Source organism: Perissodus microlepis, chromosome 2 (genome assembly GCF_051167445.1).
Source record: "Perissodus microlepis isolate ML-2025 ecotype Zambia chromosome 2, ASM5116744v1, whole genome shotgun sequence".
NCBI lineage: Eukaryota > Metazoa > Chordata > Actinopteri > Cichliformes > Cichlidae > Perissodus > Perissodus microlepis.
This window is the reverse complement of record NC_140462.1, coordinates 16,848,900-16,876,883: the sequence shown is the minus strand read 5'-3', so window position 1 is coordinate 16,876,883 and position 27,984 is coordinate 16,848,900. Positions and strand designations below refer to the sequence as shown.

Genomic DNA, 27,984 nt, shown 5'->3' with positions numbered 1-27,984 from the left:
AATAATTTGAAGTATTTCATTACTATTAGAGAAAGGATATCCACAAGCACCTGATATGACACGAATCTAAAGTTTTTACTTATTTTGAAAATATTTACCCTTACAAGATTAGTCGATGGGAACATTTTGTACAGGAGTTTAAATTTGTCAGAGGATGAAGTCTGCTAATTTTGGTGATTAACTGACTTTTCATCCAGCATCCACAGGAAGTTGAAAATCTTTGCTTCTGTGGAGCTGAGTTAAGAACATCCAATAACAGACATATCTGGATAACACAGCTGTGTCTAAATCCATGGGTGTAGACTCTTTGTCTTATTTCGTCAATGTGAAGTTTTCCTTTAAAAAAAGCACAGGACACAGTCTTTTTCTTAAAATAAGATTTTTAATATTACTTATTATCATAAAGATATATTTACACACTTTACAGAAATAGAAAATAAAAACACAAAGCTACGCATGAAAGGAAAAATAAAATAAGTACTCCAAGAGCTAAAGCTTATCTTTTATAAATTAGAAACCAAAAGTTCAAATATGTACACAGTATTTCAACCATTTCTGATACACTTGTTTTATTTATTTATTTATTTATGTCATTTATTTTTGCCCAGTTCAACATCAAAACAGAGACAGGGACTGTACATTTGGCCTGGTGAGTAATATGAGCACACACCATAAACAGGATATAAGTTTCAGGAGTAATACATCGTCTTTCAAATGGTATCTGCTTGAGACCTAGTAACACTGTTGCGATGGTGTGTAAGCCTACACACTGCGTTTCTCCTAAGGTTGTTCTGAACGTAGCTGATTTTTGACACAGTGGTTACATAGATGGAGAACGTGTCGCAATCAAGGCAGGAGGGGCCTGTGCTATTTTGGGTGTAGGAAGTCTCATTTTGAGGCTCCAAGATAATGACAGATCGTAGTCATTTCTCACGGGAGATAAAATCTAGTTATCCTTTGGATTGCCCAGCCGGTGGAAAAACTGTGAATGCATTGGATTGAATATCAGCCACTCGATCCTGCAGACACCCACTCTGAAGGCCAACATGATACAGTTTGATGGGCTAAGGTAAAATCATGGAATGTGCTGTCTGCCACTTCCACAATGAGTGAAATGTTTGGTTCAGTGTAGAGGAATCTTAGGTTTAAAAAAATAAAAACCGTGTGTTTTTTCTGCAATCTTTTTGTGCGTGAGTGTGTGTGTCGGGACAGGGCGGTTTGTGTCGATAGCTATTGGAGATCAATGGCTAAGCTCATATTTTAAAACCTGTTTCTAGCTTATTCTCATTTCCACCAGTAACACACATCTATCTCTCTGCTCATCCCCACTCCTTACACACTCCCAGCCAAATGCATTTGGACGAAAATAACTAAACACAGAGGGGGCAAGTTCTCAGAACAAACATTTTTCTACCAGGAAAACATGCTAACAAGTGCATAGGAACATTACTCAGGCCTTGTGATGGTCACAGAGAAGAGGAACTGGAGAGGAAACATTGAGAGGATAGGAATCGTTTCTCTTGTGTAAGCCTTGCTGGAAAAGACCATTAAGGAAAATGGTTTTGCTCCCCGAGCATAATGTATTGGTTTACCATTTCAGTTTGAGCCTAGACGTGCTTGTCCTTCCACACCACAAGGCCCATTAACCTGATGTGCAGGGGAGGGCTGTGGGCTATGATCTACAAGAAAAGAATGCCTGAAAGCTTTCACGTGTCCACGACATATTGTGCTGCAGACTACTTTTCTATTTTGTTACATCCACAAAAGATACAGCTTCTCACACTGTATTCAAAAAAGTAAGCTTTGGACAACCAGCTAGACAAGAATCAGACAAAAAAAAAAAATGTCACAATACACTGGAAAACCATTCCATACCAAGAGACTCTTGTTTTCAGGGTGTATTTTTCCAGCAGCATAATGGAATTGCAAAAGTGCAGCCTTGCAAACCCATGCAGAGAAGTCTTGGAGCAAAGCCACGTCTATTTGTTGGGACTCATTGACATCGGAGGCTTTGGATCAGTGGGATATTTGGCTTTTGATTTTTGTCTTTTTTGGATTCAACTGATAACCAGGCCGAGATTTAAAAAGGGTTCTGTACATAAACATTGGTTTGCTCTGGTCTCTGAAAGGGCAGCGTGGCTGGTGCGAATGGTGAGGATACATTCATGAAAAACAGTGCGGATACAGACGTTGCTCGGCTCTGTAACAATAACTTCTGAGATGGGGAAACATTGATTTGAACCCCGTGTCATGACCCAGTCTACTTCCAGCATCCCAACTCCTGTGGCTTTGAACTTTCATCCTCAGCTCATATCTCCTTACTATCATCCCCAATAATACATGAGACATCCTGAGCAAAGCTGTCTCACTCCCGAGGAGCATTAATGAAATCTACATCTCTGTCTGAGAGGGTATGAAAAAATAATGGTGGAACTGAAATTATTACACTTCACAGTGCCCTAGGATTTAATACATTTTTAATCAAGGTGAGCTTGGCTGGGTGGATTACCACTGTGATTTTAGATGCTCTCTTAATAAAAGCATCTCATGCTGGGACTGAGAAGTCTCTGCATTTTATTATAATATTTGCATGAGACATGGCGAGAGGGAAAAAGGGTTGGAAATCTAGGTTAATCAGTTGCCAGTTGCTTATGTGGTCAAAACTGATTTGAAAGAAATGAGTTTGCTGATTGAACTGGAGCGGATTAAAGAAAACAAAAGCAATTAGCAAGTTGCTCTGCACAGCTTATACACAACAACAAAGGATTGTAAGGTGTCTTTTTCTACAGGTCACAGTCCTAATATGTTACATGGTTACACACTGAATCAGCAGGGGGTTCGGAAATTGCAAAGGGGGAAGGGTGCAGTTTCTGTCTAAGCCAATTTAACAATGAGCTCAGACTAAGTGGCCCCGGCCAACCTTGGGGAGATCCATCTGAGAAAGATTAACTCTAGGATTTAATGAGTGTAATGATCAAAGCCGTGACCACCTGTGCTGTGGAAAGGCAGACCAGGAAGGCAACTGTACCCAACATAATGTAGGGAAAGGATCGTGACTAAATGACTGAATCGGAATAAATCATGGCTATATTGATGTATACATACGAGGGAGAGTAAAGATACAATATACGAAAATATGCTCATATACGTTTTAAATGTATTGTATGTTTGTGTCTTGTTAAATAAATGCACAAAATAGACTGCTCTAGTACAAGCCTCTATCACAGCACCCTGAGAAAAAAAGAAATCAAACTATAACACAGAAATAAACATAAACAGTAATATATTCCAGTATGATGGAAAGGCATAGCATTTTTGTCAGTGAAAGATATCGGTCAAAGGGTCAAACCAGCCATATGCTGAATGTTAAAACAGCCAGAGCACTAGTGGTAGGCTGATCACGGTGGCATATTAACTGAGCTCTTTTTGGTCTAATTTAACTTGTCCTCCTTGTGTTGGATTTCTCTTTGCAGAAATTTAAAATGCATAATGTGTCAGTGTATCAAGACTTCAAACAAGAGGTAATGTGTTTCTCATTTTCGCCCTAACCTTTCATTGCTTCGCTCCTGGCAGCATTGTGGAGAAGGTTATTATTTGGCACTTCATTAAAAGGCAAGGCGGCCTGTCGGTGGAGCAGACCGCCACTGCCAGTTAACAGTCGTGTAGAGCAGCTGCACGGGGGCAGCAGTGTGGTGAGAAGGCTTGGGATTGGGGACAGGATTGGGATTTGGGGTCAAAGGACTCATCCAAGGTGGGACATGTTACAGAGCACGCCTGTAAACCCCGCCTCCCAAGGTGTTAATGAGTTCAAAAACACCAGAATAGCTTTGGATTAAAGAATCTCCTAAATGAAGGACTTATTCTGTCACTTTACTAGATTGTTTTGATAGTATGTGCTCTCTTTTTAGTCCGTCTTTGCTTTGCATGTGGACGTACTGTCATAAGGAGGTACAAAGCACCATTAATAATGATAATTAAGTGATGATAGTGATGTTATTAAGTTGTGACGCTTTTGCTCGTCCATTTCAAACAAAACCTTTTTATTCCTTTTTCGCATCAGACATCCAGAGTATCACAAGCGAACTTAATATTTGCCAACTATTAAAACTGACACTGCCCCATCTGCATGATCAGCGCCCTCACCCGACGGTAAAGCCGTTAAATAGCTACACAGCAATGAAATCAGCGGCTGCAGGAACCTTGGATCCGAGACGTGGGAATACCGCATCGTGGAGAAGGGACAGATGCTTTAGGATTCAGATTGTTTTGACCAGGCTCCCTCTCCACCACATGTCATGCAAAGTGTGTGAGACACTCAGGGAGATTGCTATGATTGGGCTCTATTAAGCAAATAATAAGAAAATTGAAAAGAAAAAAAAAACACTTGGGAGAAGACAGAGATAGATAAGTAGTCAGGGAGAGAGAGAGAGAAAGAGAGACAGAGAAATAGAGTCTGATAGCTCGGGCTCAATACCCCCCACCCCCCTTCCCTGCCCCCAGTTCCTCCTAGAGCTGAGGGTGAGCGGCTTGTCCTGATTTTTTTTGTGGACAGAGTTGCTTGAAGAACCAGCAGGTGCTATGGACATCACTCTTCAGGCTGGGCAAGCGTAGGCCCTTCATTGCAAGGCCCCCCAAGGCAAAGGAAGAGCATAGAAATCAGAACCTGGGGGAGGGCGCTCAAAGCAGTGCCTGCAAAACAGGAAGACGACACAGAAAAGAAAGTTCATGAGCCCATGCCGTCTGTTTTTCCTGAAAATCATTCAGTCATGCAGACATTAACTTAAGACTATTGTGACATTTTGCCTCAGTTTATGCAGCCAGTGAAGATGAATGCACAAAAAATATTGAGTGATTAACCAATTTCTTTTTTAGTTTTTGTTTTATTTTGAAGGGATAATTCACTGCGAGCCAGGGTTACTTTCATTTTCCACTTATTTGACGTTTTCCGTTCAGTGTTAGTTTACTCTTAGGCCTTTTGATTAGGATAATTTTAAGGGTGTTTGTCACCCTTAAAGATATCACACCACTTCGTGGAGGCAGTTGTCTCTCCGCCACGTTTACATTCCAGTCTCAGTAAACATGCACCAAAGACTCAACATGTTTGTTGTGTTGGGAGATTTGACCAAACTGATAATTGACTAAAATTGAATATTTTTTATATTATTATAGTCTGGTTTACAAATATACAATGTCATTTAAATTACTATTTCCTCATATAAAAACATATATGTCTAATAGATGTATTTAACTAAACTATGCTTTGACATCTGGTTAAATTTGTAATTTTTTGTATTTATGTTCTATGATAACGATGCTATGAACACCATAGCATCGTTATCATGCGCTACCTGTTAAAATCATTTTTAATTTTCAGTTTTACTATTCTGTAAATGCAGTATTGCTAATGTATTATTATTATCAAAATATAGGCTCAGTAATTTTGCCATTAAATCCATCCATCTATTCATCAAACCTAATCATTTTCTGTTGCTAGTACCAATATTTTGTTAGTCTTTGTTGTTGATAATTTTGCTCTTTGTGCCAGATAAACAGAGGTATCTTCATGATAAAAATTGTATTTCAGTCTTTCTGTATATATTTTTATATATTGATATATTCCCGAGTTTAAAAAGTGTGTTTTTGGCAGTATTAAAGGTCATCACACTCGATTTCTTACTACTTCTCAACTCACGTGAAGACATTTTAGTTTCTAAAATTTTCTATGTGTCATACCTTGTGTTATCTTGCGCTTGATAAACTAGAATATAAGTCTTTCCCAGACATGTTTCAACCAGATTTCACTGCCTTCGACTGGAAGATGCAGCAGGGAGTAAGAAAAACAATTGTGTATCTTGCTGTGAAACACAATCCCAACGTTATACTGCGCTCGGGGCATTGGATCACTTCTTGACAATAACGAAATCTTTGATCTTCCCGCATCTTTTATCTTTTCCTGGTCTGTGATAATTTCAGAAGGCTCGGACAACGAGGTTCATTCACTGATAAGAACCTGTTTTTGTTTTGCGATAGCATTTTTCTGAGGTCATGCAATGCCTTGAGACCTGATGTATGGTATATCTAATCACCACTGAGCTGTACTGTTGTTTGTTGTTGTTGCCCCGTTTGGTGTATGGTATGATCTCAGTACAGCAGCCCTCTTGAAGTCATACTCTACCACATAATGAGTGTATGGGAGAAGATGCAGACCTGATTTACATTGTTTTGATGGGAAACTCTTTTAAAAGATTCATTCACTGAGCTTTCTCACACTCAAGGCCACTAGGGGTTTTCACAAATTGCCTCTGGCTTTAAATCTAAAATATCCCGTCGTCTTTTAGACTGTCACTGGCATGGCTTAGATCCAAGAGTTGTAATAGCATGGTTTGATCTGAGCCTACTCAAAGAAGATGACCCAGGTCGCTCTCTTTCTTCTCAGAGTGGTTCACATCTGGAATGTGTAATGATGAGAAAATCCAGCTTTGCCTCTGGTGTCATAGATAATAAAAGACGAGCTGCTGTTGACACTGAAATGGGGTGATGTTGCTAAATAGCTCAGAGCTGGAGTATGGATGAGGCCAGGGCAATAACTGTTCTTAATCTTTGATATAAATAGTCTGGTAATGAAGTTTAGGCCAGTAATGACAAATCCATAGACGGTCTGCATGTGTAAGAGTCCTGTCCTCAGCTGGATATATCCATTGAACTCAAGCTTTGATCGAACAAACTGCAACTCCAGCTGCTGCTAGAGGTGGTTTTCCCATCATCAGCAAAAACTGAAGAAGAAAGCAGGACACACGAGGAAGAGCAAAGCCTTTCAAGCTGCTTGTTGGACGGACTGATGTGAGACATCAGGTCTTGTGAAGACTTAATTCCTTCAGTCAGGCTGTGAACAAACTGGGACTGAAGAACTTCAGACTTTGAGCTCTGATTTTCTTTGGATCATTTACTCAGTGAAGGTTGGTAGTGCTATCACTAAAATGCTGCTAATGGAGAGCCCGATTCCCACTGTGGGGGTGGATTGGCATGGTATGTGGGGAGCAATCTATGAATGAGGTGAACTATGAACTCTGCGAGAATGAGGGGAGCCAGAGAGGGAAGTGAACAAAAAAAGGAAATCTTCAGCTTGTTGTGGTTTAAGTGGTGTTTGCGGAGACGGCATTGTGACTCACTGAGCCGTTCACTTTTACAGAGCTTCACAACTTCCTGAAGCTCCCCTCATTATCTGGCTAAAACTCTGGCACTGAACATAAGCTTTGACCACTCAACTCAGAGAGGATTCTCACATTTTATTGGCAGACCGAGGGAAGTTGTAAGACCCATGCTGTCCTTCATGTGCAAACTACTTTGGCTTGGTCCTTACTCATTGTTTTCACCTTTAGAGTTCTGGAATGAGTTCAAAGGAAGTCTAAATCTAGAAAAGTACAATGAAAAATAATCACCTATGATTCACTATAGATTGTAAAAATGGCTTCTTTAAAGAAAAGAGCTTCCAAACTTCTGCAGCTTTGATCCTTTTTTTCTTAAAACTGATTAACCATCCATTGACACACTCTGGCTGCAGCCTCCTCTCACTACAGATTAAATTTATGGTGGACCTCTGCAGGTCAGCGTTGTATAGTCGACACCTCCTGCAGGGATATTGTGTCTTGCCTCTCACGGCGTCTGAGGCAGCCATGTGGATGCTGTGACATGCTGACATCAGTAAATTTAAATCTGTATGTTCTGTAAATTTGATCATGTTATTTAAATGTCTGCGGTATATTTTAGTTTCCCATTGAAGCTTTATCTGGTTTTTATTGAAACGCAGAGTTTGTTTTGGTTCTGATCAATGTGAAAAAGTGATAAGTATAATGTTATCTCAGATCTTGGATGAAAGCTTTTTCACACAAAGCTTTGTTTTATTTGACAGCAAGTTAAACATCCCCTTGCAAGAAAAATGGTGCCACCCACAAACCCGGCTCCACAGAGTATTATTTTTGAGGAAAATGTGTTTTAACTGACTTAACCAGGTGGACAGTAAAGATTTGTTCCAGCTGAATTGGCTCAAAGGTAAGATTTCTAAGTATATCTTTCTACTGTATGAGGAAATAAATGAGGTAGACTTAAAAACCACCTTAGTCATAATAGGAAATCATGCAAGCTGGTGGGCTAAGTCTAATAATCTGCTTGCCAACAATAACATCCTTGTGTTGGAGCTCAGTCTGGCTGCCATTAACAGAGTTTTCAGTATTCCTGTAAGAGTTTAAGTTTCCCATTCAATCCAAAACATCCAAAGGGATTCTGCCACCAAAGTATTCCAGGACTCAAAATAACATTCCCCCTAGAAATTCCTCTGTGAAGTTGGGTTTCCTCACTAGTCAGCAGTTAGAATTTAATATATCAGGAGGTGTATTGGCTCATATTCTCTGGAGAAATGTGGAGCTCTGACTTGACAGAAAATTGGTCTAATGGACAAACACAGCAGAGATTAGCACATTGTTTTTTTCCACAAGATATCCATAGAGAGTAGAAGACTTTTACTGCTTGAAATTCAACTGTTTTACTATGGGTTTGTAGCAGCATTTCGTCAACAAAGCCTAGTGAGTGGTCAGTTAAAGACAAACTCACCTTGCTCTAGAACGGCATGGGCCCCTTGTGGGAAAGACGGGGCCGTGGGCGTCTTCTCTTCGAGCTGGTTGGTCTGTGGGTCTGACCGCCCCTTGCAGAGTTTTGCTGGACCATTTTTCTCACCATAGATGCATCTTGCAGCTCTCTGCCATGCACCGTGGAGGCCATGGGACCTGGAAGACACACACAGAGAAAGGACCAATTTAACACCTGAAAATTGTCTTGGTGATGGTTTTTCACAGTGTTTTTTCATTCAGGATATCTGCCAAGTCCATCAGAGCCTAAGAAAATATGTCACCGGATGCAGAGAAGAATCACATTGGTAATAGATGAGGAAAGAAGAGATAGACATAAATAAGTGTGTGAGAGAGTGTGTGTGGCCTTCTCTAAGCCCACCCAGTGTTGTAGTTCATCAACTCAGTGTGGTCCAAAGGAAAGCATAACAGATACACGGCCCTGGCAGAAGCAAAAAAAACCCTCAAACCCTCATGTCTCATGTCTCTGTCACCCTCCCTCAAGATTACAAACAAGCACCAAAACTCGTGGAGGTGCATCTCGTTGCAGTGTTTGATCCATTCTTGGGGATGGGTTTAACAGCGTTGGGTCTCACAGAGTGCCTGTGAATGTGTGTATGAGAGTGAACCCAGATGTTTTCAGTCATCTCTCAATAAGTGTGCCCTGATCCCCTTAAGCCACCCCCCCCCCAGTGCTTCATCCCCCAACTCCATTTTTTAATGGTTTGGTCCACCATAAGTGTCTCTATGACCTTTCAACCTATTACAAACTAGCAGAGACCCCCCCACTCCCAACCTCTTTTTGGGGATCAAGAGATCTTTTCTTTAAAATATTTTGCTGCATAGCTTTGTGTGTAACATAATATTTATCATAGGTGATCTTTCACACCACACCCAGTTTGTTCATCCAGTAAAATTTGAGTAAAAGCAGCAAAGGGCTTTGGACATGTCAAAGTGATTAAATGTCATACCAGCAAATAATACAGGTATTACATACACAGTGATGCATTTTTCATTTTAACTAACAAATGGATGTGTGCAACCAACCATTAATTTCATATAATATTAAGTTACTGAAATGGAGCTGCACACTGATTGCATGGGCACTCTAGAGATTTCTGACTTGTAAAGATTGAAGGACTCACAAAAGGCTGACTTACATTTTGTTTCAGATTGAAGTAGAATATTGTGAGTTGTAGTCTGTAGTATAGGTCATACTTAAAAAAATCTAGGTCCTTCTAACCAAACACAATAGTTTCTTTCATTAAATCCCTCCTCTGCCTCAAAAATAACCATCCCTTATAAACTCCATACCACGGTGTAATCTCAAACTAAAGCCCCAAAGACAGCTTGGGGGTTTTAGAGTGAACCTTTCTTGCTTTAGTAATATACTTTGTTCAGCAACCTTATCTACCCATAAGACAAAGATTTCTTCAGATCCAAACTGCCAACCTTCCTCCTTTCTTTGGGTGTCTCTCATCAAACAAGCTGATTGACATTATTCACATGAGGTCATGACATTCCCGTCTCCCCTCCTCAGAGAGACTGGCACCATTTTTAGAATTCCCCAGAGAATGACCTTCCCTGCCTTTACAAGAGCTGGGGTGAGGACGCAGCTTAAGATAAGTCAGCCAGTTGACTGCATAGGCTTGTAAAAGCAGAAAATACACTGAGGACAGCACTTGAGGAGCTTAGAAAAGCCATGATGATGCTAAGTTCCCTGCTTCCTTAAGACTGTTTCCATCGGTTTGGTTGCGGCACAGTCATGATACTAAATGAAGAAGGCACAGCTGTGACCCTGAGGATTTTGTCTGTCTGAAACTTTAAAGACTGCCTCCAGAACTGCATTTAAAACCCTCAAGTTTCTCTAATAGCTAAGATCAGTGTGGTTGAATAGAGGGCAACTTTCTTCAAGAGCAGCATTCAAAACAGTCTTTCTGCAGCCTTTATTAATTAATGACCTTCAGCTGTGGCTTTATGAAGACATTTTAAAAGACCAGCTTCCACTGAAAAGAAGGAAATAGAGAAGGGTTTCTAGCTTTCAGGTTTAAATAATGGTGTATGGCGTGACTAAGCCAGACAGCTTGTTGAATGTTTTTAATGTATATCCCTGAAACACCAGACATCTCAAGTTCCATTTCCATGCTAATCTTCTCCGGCAAGCATATTACACAGTATATTTGTGCGCTAACAGTGGGCTAATTCATTGGCAGCAGGGAAAGTCTTGGTTGCATATTTCCGCATCTAAAGCACATCTTTGCCCCTTGGAGCACTAATCTGCGCATTATCCTTTTGTTATTGTTCCAGACACACAGTGAATGAGGAACGTTTACTCATTCTGAAGGCATTCGGTTCATTTCTCTCAAATCCAGGGGATTGAATGTTAATACTCTCTGTGTTTGAGAAGATTTTGAGGCTAACAGAAGTTTTATAGGGAGGTCCTGTTTCTCCTCATTCACCCCTGAAACACCTTCGGCATTTGGACACAGAACACACAGAATCACAACGGTGGAGTCTTCAGCATGCTTGAAATGAACTTGTTCGTACAGTTTTTTAGAGACAGAGTTAGTTGAAACGTGGCTGGGTGGTCATATTTGGAGGTGGAAGACATGACAACGGTTTTGGGAATGGGTAAATGGTGCATGGTTTTTGTCAGGATTTAAACATTTAAAACCCTGCCTATTTTCTGTCCTCCTGCCCGATAGCTCTATGAAGTGAACATGATTTTCTGAGTTAAGAAGAAACATTAAATTGGGGGTTGCAATCCTCCAATCTCCAGCTTTAGAGAGGGCAGCAGGCAGTCCACTTAAAACATACTGACTTTTTATGTCTCACAGTGGTACCTGCAGTTCTGCTCAAAGCCCAACTGCAGCTGATCTTTGAGTGATGGACTACTTTAACAAGTGCTGCAAAGCACACATGGAGTCAGTCAATGTGCAGACCTACACACACTGCAGTGCAAGATGGTAAAGTAATTGTACCTCAGCTCACACAACTCATCATCCTCTCCGGGTGGCTCAGCCTGTCATAACCCAGGTCCATAATGAGACAATTTAGATGTCTCCTACCATGGCAAGCTGTCAGGCACTGCTCGGCACTGGGGTTTTGAAAGGAGACCATCTTGTGATTCTCCTGACAAATCTCAACTCATACAATGTGCCTATGGGATGGAGAAGTGCAACGAAAGCTGCTAAAAATAAGCTGGGCCTCAGTGATAACACTGGCAGTATAGATTAACTCTTGCAGCTTGTAGGCAATGCATGGAAATGTGACAGAAACAACATACATCAACAGCTAGCCTAGGATCACTGGAATACCTGCAGAATGATTATTGCAGCATCTGTTGCTTCTGCAGAAGATCCTTTGATTGTTTCCATGGCAAGTTTATCATTGGATAACACATATTTCATCTCCATAAACAAAGATATCTCAGCTATCTTACTGCTGTGAAATTGGATCCAGTTTCTGTGGTATCACATTTGATCTTTTCCCATGAGACATTCACGTGTTTATGTCCAGCTGGCACAACAGTAAAACGGCAGGATAGTATATGTCTCACAATAAGAAGCCTCTTATCTCTACTTCGGATGACCTTGGAGCCCCCGTTTTGCCCTCAAATCTCCACACTTTGTAATTTCCGAATTAAAGTTCAATAAAAAAGGATTTTCAGGAATGACTGTTTATTGTCGGTGCTGTTGCTTAAGAAGGCCACGAGTGAGGGTGGGTAGAGGAGGAGAAAAAGACTAATGATGAATAGCAGCTGGGCTGCTCCCTATTTCCAAGCCCTAATTTCACCACCTCCTAAGGTGATATCTGTTATGTTGTGTTTTTTTTGTGATGGCTGATGCTCTGTCTTATTACAGCCAGGCGAAAAGTCGAATACTGGCAGCTTATCCCTGTTGATTCTGCAGCAGTCCATCAACGGAGCCTGGAGAGACATACATCTTCCAGGACTTGTCCATCTACTCAGAAGAGAGAAGAGAAATAGCTGTCCTCTGGTTTAATGCCAAGTTCATCAGCTGCCCTCATAGCTGGCAAGAGCAACCTATATATCACAGTGCTGTGTCAGTGCAGGAACACAGCACAGCAAATGGGCCAGAGCTGCTTATTAATAGTTGTAAAGCTGATTTGTGTGTATTGACTGCCAAAACGACCACATAACAAATGTCTGCTCTTGTAAATGCAGCTACAGCGTAATGGTTTTTCTGCCACTAGGACATAAGAGATTAAACCAGCCCATGAGTCTACAGCAACAAGTATACAGGGGGGGCTGTGTTCATTAGAAACTGTTGCATCAACTGTAAACAGGCACAGTGAAGAATGGCTACTAAAATGTAATCGTAGCTGTGTTTAATTTTCTTTGTCACCTCAAATTGATTTGCTGTCCTCTTGAATCTTATTTGTTTGTTTACTCGTTGTGCCTCATCACTCACAGTCACACTGATTATGAATCAATTGTGTGCAATCTCAGAGATGCATTTTCACGGTTGGCTGGGCTTTTCAAATCTAATCTCTCCTGTGTTTTGTTTTATCGCTGTCCCTACATCACTCATCTGACACATCTGTGCCTCGTGCGCTGCAGTCTGTACCGATGTATATCAAGCTGTAAACAAATAGCTGGCAGAATGGGAATGGGGAATGTGAAGAGGCATTTTTCTCTGGGCATCAAAAACCTCATTAATGTCCAGGATTATCAAGTAATGTCAGTAACTATTATAATTAACAATTTTAAAGAAATTCATGGCATCCCGAGGATTAATCCTTTGAGAACCTTTCTGCTGTCCCAAAAGTGCTTTTTTGCATTCAATCACTGAGTCCTTAAAGTGAACATATTATGTCATGTTCAGTTCTATATTTTTATTCTTGGACTCTCCTAGAGCAGCTTTGCATGATTCACAGTTCAAAATAATCCTTATTTTTATCATACTAAACACCGATTTCAACCCTGCAGTCTGAAACAAGCTCCTCGACACCAGTTCTTTATAGCAACTTTCGTCTGATTGGGTGCCCCCTGCAAACATAAGGTTTAAACAGCAGGTGGGTGGGGCAGAGCTGTGCACTTGACATACTCATATTAAGAATATTATTTTTCTTGAGATCATACAGAGCCAGAAGCAGAAAAAAAACTGTCTGTCTGAAGCCTGAGATTTTTCCCCAAAGGATGCTCAAAGTGTATAGAAATATAGAAATTAAAGAAATCTTAACAGGTTGTCTTTAACTTTCCATGTAAGCCCCTTCACAAAATTATTTACATTCCCATCATTCTCAGTTGTACTTCATGTAAAGTGCTTAAATCCTGTTACCTTAGAGAAGTGTGGTTGCTTTTCTTTCCAACCTCCTTAGATTACTATGACCTGGATGACTGAGAACCCACACAGACTTTAATCCTGTTAAATGTTACAATAATGACTAGTTAAAGTAAGATAAACATTATATGCTAATTATCCCTGAATGTTAGTGTTATCGTTTAGATGCTACAAGTAGTATTTTGCTCAAAGTACAGCCTCAATGAGCAGCTAGCACAGCTGGAGACTCTTAGTCTTATTTCTTGTGTCTCTCGGGGTTAAAAGCCTGTTTGCATCATTATTGGATTAAATGAGAGACACCGAACTAAAGCTCTTGTCCTCCTTGCACAATTACAAAAGTCTTATAAACTTCACTTAAACATTAATAATATAAAAGTATTCCTCACTGCTTAACAACATTTTTTCATTTAGGCTCAAATGAAACAGGGACTAGTATTATAGTATTTTTTTGTTATATACACAATAATGTGAGGACAGTATCATTATTTATTTCTGTAAGGGAGATAGTTGTTGCTTATTATGGGACTGTGTAATTCTTACGGGTAGCAAAACAATATTTGCGTTAGTGGGAGAGAGGAAGAATAAATACCCTGGTGTGTGTAGCCATGGTTATTACATGACGTTGGAGGCCTGCTGTCTCCATCGTGTGCCTCCCTCCTTCATTCACTAAAAGGAGAAGAGCAGTCGCTTAAGCTAATGAATCCCTCTATGACACGCCTTTGCCACAGACATACTAACCCACAGTGCCAGACACAGACATGTCATCGGCAGAGATGCTCCCACTACATAAGCACATTAGGGGATCAGGGTTATTAAGCTAAGGATGAAATGTGCTAATTGTGTCAGATACAAGCCAAACATTTTCTTTAACCTAGAATAAGCCTCAGCTCTGCTACAGCATCACACAGCGGATTTGCTCACTGCCTGACAACCTCCCCACACATTCATCCTGCACATATGGAATGGTGCCTAACTAAGGAGGACGTCCCTTGTCGTTTATCCTGTACAATCCAGCATTTAGTGTCGGAAATGCTGCATATTGCATTCCTACCAGTAAGTCTGGGCTTTGGCAGAAACTGGTACCAATTGCTTCCCGACTTTCAGACCACGTTACCATGGCAGCCACCATGAAAGGCGCTCAGTTTGGAGCAAAAAGAATGACATTGTCAACCGACCAGGTTCTTAATTTACAAATTTCACTGCACTGAGTCTGAATGCCAGATCAGCCCTCTGGCTGAGTCTGTGGTGTTTTTAACCTCCTCTGTGGGCCACTGCACTTGGAGTGTTCCTCTCGGAGGAGAGGAGGGGGGGTTTGTTTTGGTCGTGAGCACTTTCTTTTATTTCTGTCGGGGACTGTTTGATATGCAGCATTGTTGTACTGTGATAATACTAGGCTTGTGGTTGAGCTAAAGGCTGGCTTTGTCTACACAAACTCCACCGAGGAAACAAAAGTGCATGAAAAGTTGCTCCTATTACTGCAGCCTTCAAACTTAACCCTGTGTCCAGCTTACTCTGAAAGTTACCCCCAAAACTCTGAACTAAAGGTTCAGAAGTGATTAAAAACAAACCGTACAGCTCTCTGGTTTCTGGCTTTTTTGTGTGCCTTTGAGTATGTCAGCTGCCTGTGAAGTGTGATGCTGTATATACTCCTGAATTAGAGAGCGTATGAAATGATGAGGTGTGAGGCTGGTGGTCTGCTATGATCAGAGCACTATGAGTTCAAAGGGCCAGGAGCAGCAGCAGCAGCAGCAGCATTGAGCCAGCTAATGAAGCCACTGCCTCTCCCCACCACTTGACTGCATGTTGGTTTATTCACAGCCCCCACTACAGCTGAAGAGGTGAATTTGTGGCTACAAGGTTACTGCAGGTTGGAAGCTGCTGCATGAACTAAGTAGTCCGAAAAGAAAACATAAAGTAAACGCAAGGGGAGATTTCCTTTTACAACTTTCCACTAGGTGTGCCCAATCAGCTGAGGGCAGGAATAGGAGAGATGCTTGCTGCTGCTGCTGTTTCCGCTAACATCAGCGGGGGTAAATCTCTGCGCATGGCAGCTACAGTAGGTAGGTAAGGATACCAACCGTTGCCCTAATCTCTAGAGATTGCATGTCAAGGGCAAAGGGATCCTCCAACCATCCGTTTCCATGGGCACACTAATCAGATGTGAAACACAGCCCCTCCCTCTCCTGGGTCATCACCCCCCATGCTGTGAACCTGCGTTCTGCGTTCCCATTTGAGATGTGGGAAAAAGAGAGAAACAGAAAGAGGGAGAGAAACATCGCTGCAAAGGGTTCACTGCAGCTTTTAAAGCCAAAGGAGACCACTGCCTTTCCCCATTGCATATTCAGAGCTATTAAAGGAAAATAGCACCTACATTGCATCAGACAGTGTTACCTGTCAACCAAACTACAAGGAATAGTGTAGAAACCTGAAGCTTAATGCTAAAGAGTAGTTCACAATAAGGTATTCCTATATATAGAAATAATCTGTAGGAGTAAATCTTGCATTTCTGCTTTAATGTTTTCCACTTCTGTATATCTATAATCCAAAGTGTCTGCCCTATAAAAATGATATACTGTGCGTGTGGCGTGCAGAGAAATGACATTTGGTTAAAGGCAGTGCAATGAAATTTAATAAGCAATTTCATCACACAGATTTAGCAAAGAAATAAAATTGTAAAGACTTTTGCTGACAGATTTAGCTGCACAGTGCTGCAGGTGAGCTGAACTTCTGTGTTTATTGGCTTTCTGCGTCAGCGAGGTTTCCGTCTGCTCTTAGGATAAACTGTTTGCCTGATGTGGATGCATGTTTATGAATTCCATATATTGTATTTCTTTCCTTTTTTTTGTCAAAAACATCTGTTCATGTTCAGGGGCTCTGAGTACTGCAGGGTGGGCTGTCTTCCTCAATGAATGAGGCAGAGGCACTCAGTGAGGGGCCAGCCCCTTATCCATGGTATTCAGTCAGCGGCGGATCATTTCATTGACCAGTGTTTAAATGTATGTGTAGGTGTGAAATAGTCTCCCAGGGAAAATAACATTTGTGATCAAAGACTGCGCAATTGTGATGAATAATGCATGATTTCATAAATGAGTGAGTTCTCAGTCACTGAAGGTACCCAGTTGTGTGGAGGTTGTACATTTCCCATTTCCAAGCACTTAATTTAAGTCGAGAACATAAGGTACATGACAGTCTGAAACCACATGAGGTATACCACAACATCCTATAATTCCCCGAGTATAAGTGAGACATGCACATCGTGTTGCCTGAGGCTTTGAGTTTAAGCAGATCCCAGTGGGGGAGTCACTAGATGAACCCAAAATCTAAGAAGTGCGGCTACACTTCCATAGCCCCAATCCACACTGCCATCTTCACAGCACTGAAATCCCTCATCTGAGGTAGAACTGCCTAACATCAGCCAGCTGTGCAACACTTTTAGCCATATATGAAATCTCACTATCCAAAATGCCATCCATAGAGATTTGATGTTAGAGGCGACAATACTCTAAGCAGTATTTATTAAATTCTGTTTCTGCATAACTGTTTGGTCCTTAAATATGTACTTCTTCCACAAATGATGTCTTTAAAGTAATACACAAAAGTCATATTTTCCTTTTCTGGCTTTTTACAAATCAAGTATGAAAGTAATTAAGGCACCTGCTTTCCCAAAGACCACAGTATTTATTCTGCGGTCTGGCAGGCTGTTAATAAAAATGTCCACTCAGATCTCGATCAGGAATCTGATCTGCTGCTACAACCACTATAAATGTAGCACTTAATGTTCAAAAAGAGAGCCATAAGTCAATTTAATATTGGACACTGGAGGAAAAAGGGGCAGATTTTGAAAATATCTGGCTCTAATTAAGTTGTAAGGAGTGCCCCGAGTCTGATGATAGGGTCTGGTGATCACATGAGCTCTGGTTAACACAGGAGCCCCTTAAACTAACGCTTATCCGAAGCTAAACGGCTGTGTTCTCAAAACTCAAAGGAGATCTGGTCTCCAATAAGAAAAGGAAAGAAAATGTAGCTTAACAGAAGACTTATTTACAGAAAAGAAATGCAATTATTATCCATTACTGCAGGCTGAAACATCCACTTTGAAATTTTAGGTGTAGCTGTAGCTGTCTCTTCACAATCCAGATAACACCTCTTCCTGCCAATCCTTCTCTTTTCTGTCTCTTGGACGTTCCTTAACTCCTCCCTTTGCTTTTCTACCCCCTTCACTGGATTAACTCTCAAGGGAAGATCTAAGTGAGTAGATTTATTCATTCAGTGGGTTCTGAATCACATTACAGCAGCACAGCAGTCACATATGCCAAAGTCTTCAACAGCTGACCTCTCTGGGGAGTGTTCACCCAAAGGTTAGCCTTATATCCCTACCAAATGAGTTGTGATTTTTCACTAAATCTCTTCCTCAACTTCCACTCCAGAGCAATTATTTGTGAGTGCCAGAATGCCATTTTCAAAGCTCATGTTGGGTGATATTATACAGATCTCAGAAAGTTTTTTTTTTATGTGCTTCTCACAGAAACTTCAAGGAACACTGAAGCTCACATCATAAACCCAAGCATGTTTGGGTGATATTGAATGAAAATAGTATTGTTTAATTAACAAACAGATTAAAATAACAGCGTATTTTAATCTATGCAGTAAAGCAGCGCTGTCTATGTGCTGTTAAATACAGACCACAGTGGTTTAACGCCTTATTTATGCAATGTCAACACAGAAGACGTGAGAACCTCATGTATAATAAACTATGTAGCTGTTAACAAGCAAATCCAGATACCTGCAAACTGTTTTTACACTAAATTGATGGTATTACTGTTTATATTGGATAGATGGTTTTTTTTCACCAAGTAAGAAATATTGTCTCTGTCAGAAAGTCCTGATGCAATACCCCTCTTGGCCATAATTACAGTCTAAAGAACGTGATATACAGTGCAATATATCAGCACATCCATACAGTATAAGTAGGATGGAAAAATAGCTGACAGCTGACAAATTTATTTTCATCCTATGTCCCAAAGTCAACCAGAGTGCATATATATATATATATAATCATAAAAATATTGTTCTGGTGCTTCTATTTAAGCCAACAGAGAAGTCAACAAGAGGAAAACAAATCACTCTTTACTGAGACTCCAAACTCCGCTTAGATTGGTCAATGTCTGCGTTTGTCTTTGCAGAAGAGAAGCTACAGTGATGCTGCAGGTCGTTGGATCTATTTCATTCTTAGGCTGGATCAAGAGGAAATCCAGGTTCTTCATGAAACAGATTTTATCTGACCCTGTGGATGCGATATAAACCCAACTGGTCCTCACAAGCTTCTGTGCCTTAAAAAGGCTTTGTGATTCTCTGTAATCCTGTAATAACCTTTCCACTGCTCCCCTTTTGACACAACTGTTTGCCCGCTATTATTATATTATCCCTGGACATCTGGAAAAGTTTAGCTGCTTTTCTTTTCTCCACCGTAATAACATCCACAGGCACAAACACCTTCATTACTTTAGAAAACTGGGGGATTATGATTTAAAGCTTCCCGGTCACGGTAGGTTTACATCTATAGATGTTGTTTAACAAAATAATCACACCTAACTAGCCAGTTTTTATGCCTCTATGTGACTTAATGAGTGGCTGCATGTCTTTTGACCCGTAACACTTGGCTGAGCATCCGAGCGAGGCTGGAAAGAGTACAGTATGTAGATGCATGCTGGTAGCACTGAGCAGCCAGCCCCAACAATACATCAAAGTTTAATATGGAATAATAGCACTGCTGACAGCTCTCATAAAATCGCCCCCTTCCTAAGCAGACGATTTCTCTACCAGATAATGGCTCTAATCTGGTCCTCGTGCCCTGCTCACACTCACCACAGCCTCACCTGTTCATCCCAGGTTGCACAATTGTACCTGTGTGTGTGTGTTTGTGTGTGTCTGTGCATGTGCATATGCTTGTCTGAACCAGCTGCTATTGTTTTTACCCCAGGTGAAGATTGGCAGGGTGTTTCCATGGCACAGAAAAATTAAGCTTTGATATTTTCTAAGAGGCTGTGACAGACGCGAGACTGAACACTGTTTATACCCCAGTTTTTAAAGTTCCTCAGATGCAGGAAGAGTGATCGGCCATGGGATGAATTATGGATACTACATGTCCAAAGCTGGAGCCTACTCTTGTGCCAGAGTGCTTTTCAAGGATGGGTAATTGAAGTGCGCTGCTAAAGGATGCTAATATTACATAGAGAAGGCCACAGCAGCTCTTTTAGTGTGCTGGATGAATATTGGAAGTAGCTTTAGGTTGTCTAGGTGAATTGCCTGTTGCGCGAGGAGTTTTTGCTAATATGCATCTGCACCCATAAATGCAATCAAGGCATCAAAGCTCACACTTCCCCACCCTATATCAGTCAGATCCAGATCTATATTCACTGCTTCCTGCAAGTGCACATACACACACACACACACACACAAACATGCTTTCTCTGTCTTACTCTCTATGTATCTCTTCTTTCTTAGACACACATGTACACACGCACAGATGCCTGAGAAAGCGAAAGCCCACTGAACTAGAAAAGCATTTGTCTCAAGATGAAAGGCTTCACACCCACTGCCTACATGCAGAGCCTTTTCCGACACCTTCCCGCGACAGCGCATACTGTAGCAGAGGCTTGTGCTACGCAGGCACACTCCAGCTAGCATCCCTCCCCACACCCATCAACGCTGCAACACACTTGCATCCCTTCCTCTCTCTTCGCTCCATTTCTCTCTCTTCCTCTCTGTCAATGGAGCTCTGGTACTACAGGAGCGGCCAGGGAACAGAGAGGCGCATAGGCGGCAGGACTTGAACGTTGAGACGGATAAGCTGCCATGAAAGCCCGAGGCACAGCAGCTTTCTTTTCCCTGTCGCTGGTGTAGCACGGTGGGCTCTCAGGCGTGGAACATGCTTAGCCACACGCAGGGCGTGAAAAACGACACTGACCATGATGCAAGATAATTGCTTCCCATTTTACTCATGTGCTGAGAGCCTCAGACAAAAATAGCATGTCGCTGTAATGAATGTGCTGGGAAGCATGGGAACCGTGAGTGCTGTGGCCACGGATCGATACGGAGTGGACAGCATCTTGAAAGCATAAAGTCTACACAGTATCTCAAAACACTGTCTGTACAGGACCTAGCAGCATAAGGAGTCTTACAGTGAATACGCTTAGGCCTTTATGCTTCATAATGTAGTCCAAATAGCATGCCAGTAGGCTAAATGTTATAATAAATGGTCTATATCCAGCAATATGGATCTTACATATGTATTAAATATCAGCACAACCTGCCTATGTGTTTTTCTAAGCAGCTGTACTTGGTGGGTAGGTGATAAACCCAAGAATAGTCTAGACATTTACACAGGCCTAACTGTTGTTTTTTCACACCATAATGTTACCTGCATCAAATCTGCAGATTGTCTAAACTGCGCCTCTCAGGATCAATTTACTTCCATGAACTAGCAGAGTGGATATGCCCTCTTGCTGTTTAAATGTCCCAAGTCAGTGTTTTTGTTCCAAATTGCAGACATTTGAGGTCCACAGTAGAACTGATATGTTGTTTAACAATGGCTCCAGAGACGCAACAGCACTTTACGGAATTTTACTGTGACAAGGCATCAAGCCCGAGCCCCTCCAGAGACAATCCACGCATCTGGGATCTGAGTTCCCCTCATTGATGCGTATAACAATTACAGTCCTCATTATCATCACCACGGGAGGTACGCGTGCATATATATATGTAGGGTGCTCTAATAATTATATAGGACTTGGTTCAGATGGAATACATCAAGCAATAAATGAACCACTCCACCTTACAGAACATGTGCCATGCATATCTTATATTTCATAACAGCCACAAACATCCATACATCCAGGATATGTATCACTCAGCAGCAGCTCAACACATGAATGCCCATCAATAAAAAGCTCTTCACATTTCATCTCTTACAAGCACACATCAAGGTGAGGCAGGGAGGAAAACGATCAATCCAAGCTAGAACCCACATTCAACTTTATCTTAAAAGCCATGGCAGTACAATAGCAGACAGTATAACCACTGCAGTGCAGTACTGTATACAACCAGGTGCTGATATTTATTCCTGCCTTTCAGAGCCCACACAAGGCTAACCATGCTGGGTAACTGATCAACTACAGCTGCCTGCACAAGCCCAAGGCACACAGATAGAGAAATACAAAGCAAAGGGAGATGACCAGCGACAAGACTGGCCGCTCCTGTACTCACCAGCACTGGCAGAACACAGCAGAGACACCAAGAGCACAATCACCAGCGTCAGGATCTTCACATTCATTTCTGCACTCCCCTCTGGCTCTCCGCTAGTCACTCACTGATATACTGTAGTGGTGTGTGTGTGTGGATGGGAGGGAGTGAGAGAGAGAGAGGGAGAGAGGGAGAGCAGCTGAGCGAGCAAGAGAGAGAGAGAGAGAGACTGTTTGCTCCCCTGTGTGTGTGTGAGAGAAGTGAGTGTGTCAGTTTGTGGGAATGCGTGTGCGTGCGTGTGGTGGCTCCCTGACTGTGCCTGTGTATTTGTCTAAATACGTATTTGTGTATCAATGTGTGACAGCGCCACTCCAAGACTGAAGGCGCGTCTTTATCTGAGCTCTCCCACGGAGGTGTGTGAACGTGAATCTCTTCTTTTCTTCTGTCAAAGAAACGGCAACGTGAGTTCAGCGGAGCTGTGAATGTGCTGAAAGTCAGCCTGCGGGTCTGCCTGTCGGTGTGCCTCTGTGCGTGTCTGTGTGTGTGTGTGTCACTCCTGTTTGCCTTGGATAAGGAGACTAGTTGGTCATGTGGCTTATGTATCATTGACTCTGTGGGTCACGGAAAAGCCCCCCTTGCCCCATCATCACCCACCATCTCCACCCCTTTTCCTCAAACATGCAAGTGCACACGGCTGATGAAGGAGAAGGAGAGAGAGAAAAGCGAAGGAGGAGAGGGAGGAGCAGGGAGGTGAAGGGTGTGTGGTGGGGGGCACATGCAGGTTTATGATAATACCCAAACAGATGCTCTTGTTGAAAAGTCTTTGAATTGCAAAAAGGGCTGCTTGCCAGGAATCCACAAATCAAAATACCAGCTTATAAGGGGAAGTAGATGAAAGAAGGGAAGGTGTGAGATGAGGTTCATGCTTTCCTGCTTTTGTATCTCCGCCAGCTGTAAAGCTCTTTCTTCCTCATACTATTCTTTGCCCTGGCAGTCGTGTCTCGCCAAAGGTACGGCTTAAATCATCTGTGCCGTTTGAAGTTAGCGTCCGTGACACTTTGGAGTAAATGCAGGAAAAAACTTATCAGACTCTGCCTGATTCTATCTCTTGCATTTGTTTCGCTACCCCTGAAGTCATTTGTTTTATTTTGTTACACAGATTATATTCTTTCTACGAACAAAAGCTGCATGAGAGCCGACGCCCTGCATGGCTAGAAAATAACTCAACTTATTTTTTTTCATCTGTTTATCAGACAATAAACAGGAAAGGTTGCATTTCTTGCTGTGAATTGTGAGAACTGTAAGCAAGCACTAGAACTTTTCTTATCGCGTTTAGCCATAGAGCAACTTGAAGGCGACACGTTCTCCATAGACTCTTGGGAATAAAAACATTCAGGAAGGGCCATAAATTTTGTGTGTATTATATTATACATACAGAATATTTAAACGCTACAGTAATGCTGAACTCCACCCTATAACAATCTTTTATACTGCGCAAAACAAGGAGGATCCAATAAACGCTCAGTAGATTTGCAGCCTTTAAATGATAAAATACTTATTAGTGAATGAAGCTAATTTTTAATCTTGAACATGATTTTTTTTGTAAAATATTGTTTATGTGGTGTTAGTTTCCAATAAGCCCCCAAAGGACTGCACTTGCACGTGATAGATGGACCTACTTTGCTCACGACTTACAGAGACAACCCCTCACCCACCATAATCCTCCACACAACTTCTTTTCTATGTGTTGTCACTAAACAGTCACTTCGGTGGTGTAGACCTGAGAAAAGGGGCCCCGTGACCCTAACTCCACATCTCCCGCTTCGCACAGCCTGGCTATTGTCTTCCCGAAGCCCCGGGTCCCAGAGGACAACATGTCCGTGCCACCCACTTGAGATCCAACAACAAGAGCACCTTCCATTTTTACATGCAGCACTTGAAGCCTTCACTTCATGTGAAGCAATCCTCTCACCTCGGGGGGTGGCCGAGCCCCCCGGGGCTAAAGATGCTTATCCAAGCCTGTCCTTTTTTTAGCTGAAAGATAATTCGCCCAAGTGCCTTTAAAGAATCTGTTCACCACATTTTCTCAGAAGTGCTCACTGATCATTGACAGAAAGAATGGGCAATTCTTTCCAATTGTACATAATGAGAGATACTGTGGATTATAGCGCCATTACCAGCCCACTTAGTAGTTAGGAGTAATTCAGAATTTGATTTAATACAACATTCGAGGATAATTTCAAATCTATGTAGGATAACTGCCTGCGGAGTTCTTTCAAATTAACAGCTAAGATAGGTATCAAGGCTGAAACCGAAGCAGATATCCAGAATGTGGAGAATCCAGATGCTAGTGATCATAATTCATGACTGTGGATTTACTTGTCATTAAAACGCAGGTTGGATAGTAATAAGAATATGCGAGACATTATAAAGTTGGCAGCATGGGCTCAAACATTTGCACTCTATTAGCTTTAATTGTCTTAGCTTGAAGCAAAGCCTGTAATGAAAATGTAACAGATGGTGTTTCCTTAGAGTGTATCAGTGGACTGTGTGCCAGTGGAGGATTGCCGCCTCACGTCCAGGGATATAGAGCGAGTCCTGGCAGCACGGCGCTGGCAACAACAGTTTGAGGGCAGCAATGCTTCCACATGTGCCTCAACATGGGAAACACTTGGCTGTTTACAGGAAGCTTTTGTTGAAGGAATGCTGTGGATGGCTGGATTCGGTCACTGCTGACGACTTTTCCTGATTCCTGAGTTTTTAATAACAGACAGACATTCCTAAGATAAGTGTTCCATGGATGATGGAGAAGGTATCTTTCAAAGATAAGTCAGCATGTGCCGCAGGAACTATCAACAGGTGGCCTCTCAGCTGTGGCTAAATTGGTCGCCTGATCTCAGAGAAGATTTGCTGCATTATTCGCTGTATTCACAATTAATGTGTTTCCTGTTTACCATCCGCTGCTAAATAAAGCCCCCAGATATCTGAAATGCTAATGAATTTTGCGGATGTTTGTTTGCATTGTTGTTGTTTTTTTTGATGATTGAATAAAGTGAACCGAACACTTCCGCTTCCATTTCTTGAGCATCTTATCAGATGCAGCGCACCTTTACTATAAAGGAAAACAAATCAAACCCCCATCATAACAAGCGTCACAGTCATGTCAATGTGAGATCAGGTTCGGTTTGCTAATTGGCTTCTTGGGAGCAATCAGCGTGGAGGGAAGAAAGTGTGACATCTTCATTAGGACGTTTCAAAGATGAGATGCGAGCTGTAAGAGTCTAAGCTCTGTTTTGCTCGTTTTGTGATCCTTCCCTCAAGCAGCCTGCGCGCCGTATCATGAAATGTCAAGAATCAGAGGCTCGGTGGATTAACTTATCTGCCTTTATTTGTCACATTGACATTTAACTGAGAAATGTTCAGGGTTCACTGAAGCCCCATGAAAGATAGGGCAGCAATTTCCCCCCAATTTCAGGTCCTCATTCTTCTGACTTTCACAAATGCGCATTTTCTGTATTTTCATACTTGCAGAAATCGAGTTCCTCGCAGTCATTAAACAACTATAAAGAACTGCTGTAACGATGAAACGTAGCATCTGCTTGACTCGTGTTTTTCATGCAGATAACACAGTGAAACATCAAGTGGCTGTCTCTTTATGAAGAAACAGACAGGTCTGTTTATCACTAAATTTGGACACCAGCTGAGGTTTATCTCCTCTAATGTTGGTCAGAATCTGAGCACACTTACGAGAACAATCAGAAACCCGTGAGAATAAAGCAATTTACACAAACGTAATCATATAAATACAAATTAAATCCTCATCTTCCTCCTCTTTTTCTACTTTTAAATCCAAAATAATCAAAATAAATAATAGAAACGATGACATTTTTCATCGGGAGATTCCAAATTGTTTTCACTTTTGCTCCTTCTTTGTGTGCGTTGACCAGGCAGGTTATCCCCTTGTATCTAATGCTGCAGCGTTGCGTGACTTTCAGACAGTTGTCTCTATAATCAGTGTGATATGGCTCATCAGTCTACAACTAAAGTTGCCAACAGATCTAAGAAGGATATGTTGTGAGTCCCTTGAGCTGCCTGCAGACAAAAAGGCAACTTTTCATTCCCAGGGAGCACTTTTCACCCACGCTTTTATTAATCACATTAATCCCGTCAGCTGACTTCCATCTCTGTGGATTTGCAGGTTGGGAGGGCAGATTTTTATTCTGTGATATTGCACTTGCGTAATGTCTATTTTTAAAGAAATCTGTTCATGTCACAGAGCGGTTCTTCAAATCATGAGAAAATTATACGTGGATTTGCCACTCTGGTTTGCAGTATCGAACTCAAAGCATGTACAAAACAGGTTTTGCACCCTCATGGTCCTGTCAGGCACAGATTCCTCATAGATATGGTTAAAAAAAAAATAAAAACAAACAAGGGAAGTCTTTTGAATGGTCTGCACTCTCCCCCAGCTAATCAGCAATAAAAATCTCCTGAGGGTTTTTCTCCAGGTGGCAGGTGATACCAGCCTGTCTGACATCACCCTCAGGGCAGATGTTTCCCTGCTTCTGCTGAATGCCTCTTCAGCACAGAAACTTTCTTAAGTATGACTCCTCACCTTTAACTTTACTGTATGTCTTTGCTGTTGATGTGTACCGGTATGTGCTGTACAGAAGGGGACTCGATGGCGGTACGCCAGACTTTTACACGCTCCCATGATCTTCAGCATACCAATCTTCTGGCTCCTGAGTGCACCATTCTTCAGCAGTGTTGTTTTTCTCAGTACACAGAAGATATAGCAATCATCCACCCGTCCTTCATTGTAGCAGAGGATCAAACTGAGTCAAAACATGCTAAATGGAGAGGGTGTTGAATCTAAAGTGGGTAACTGCCCTCTTCCTCTGCAATATTGTTGCAGTTATCAGAAGTTTGATCTGTCTGAACAGTGGCATGCAGTTTGGAAATGGCCGATTTGTTTCTTATAGACGATGTTTTTTTTTCTTCTTCTATTTTATTTTTCTTTAACTGTCAGGGACGGAGCATGCCACGGCTTGGTCTCGCTCAAGACAGAGAAATGTGACTTGACAGATGAGCGATAAGGAAATGTTCTTGGGGAGGAGAAGACAGACTCTGAAAACAGACATTAGGTGTCTTTGAAAGCTCACAAAGCTTTAGTCTGTACTGCGAATTGACGGAGCTAAAGATCAACTCTTGTCGGAACTTGGCTCATTGAACCTTTCACTAAACGTAATTCTTTTGATGCAGGTCATGGGATGTTTTAAGGAGTAAGAAAAGTGCACTTTTGATAGCAGCTAACTGTTGTTATAAGGGCATTACTTTTTAGGCTGCCTGAAAATCAAAAGAAACTGCACTAAACCTCTTTACAGATGAAATATGTGTTGAAATATGTGATCCAAGAGTAGCGGAAAAAAACCCTCAAAACACATTAGCACATCCCTGAGCTCTTAACTGTTGGCATGGTTGTGTTTGGCTTCAACGTAGAGCCTATGCACACAGCTTTGCACGCTGTTGTCTAAATGTTGTGTACAATTACCAGGGGGCAGTGTCAAAAATATGTTCTCCTTCAGAACATATTTTAAGTTATAAAATACTAAGAGTTGAAGTGAAACTTATGTCTTTTTTTTTAATCTTTGCTGTTTTATCATCCATCTCTATGTGGTGAACTCTCTTGTCCCTCTGTTTCTTGTCTTTACCCATTAGTAATATCTATATATAAGGTTTTTCTCTCTTCGGGGAGCATTCATTAAATGAAAAGCTTAATGCTTAATGAGTGCATAGATGAATCGAGAGATACTTTA

The 27,984-nt window shown here is 41.6% G+C and overlaps 1 protein-coding gene across 1 annotated transcript; it reads right to left on the bottom strand.

Annotated features, from left to right (window-relative positions):
- Window positions 1-362: 362 nt before the first annotated feature.
- On the bottom strand, window positions 363-22,495 carry apln (apelin). The gene is made up of 3 exons (XM_084950932.1): window positions 22,193-22,495; window positions 8,608-8,780; window positions 363-4,689 (listed from the first exon to the last, which is right to left on the bottom strand). Exons 1-2 carry the CDS (start codon window positions 22,257-22,259, stop codon window positions 8,614-8,616), a joined length of 234 nt encoding a protein of 77 aa, XP_084807058.1. The 5' UTR covers window positions 22,260-22,495; the 3' UTR covers window positions 363-4,689; window positions 8,608-8,613.
- Between the last annotated feature and the right edge of the window lie 5,489 nt (window positions 22,496-27,984).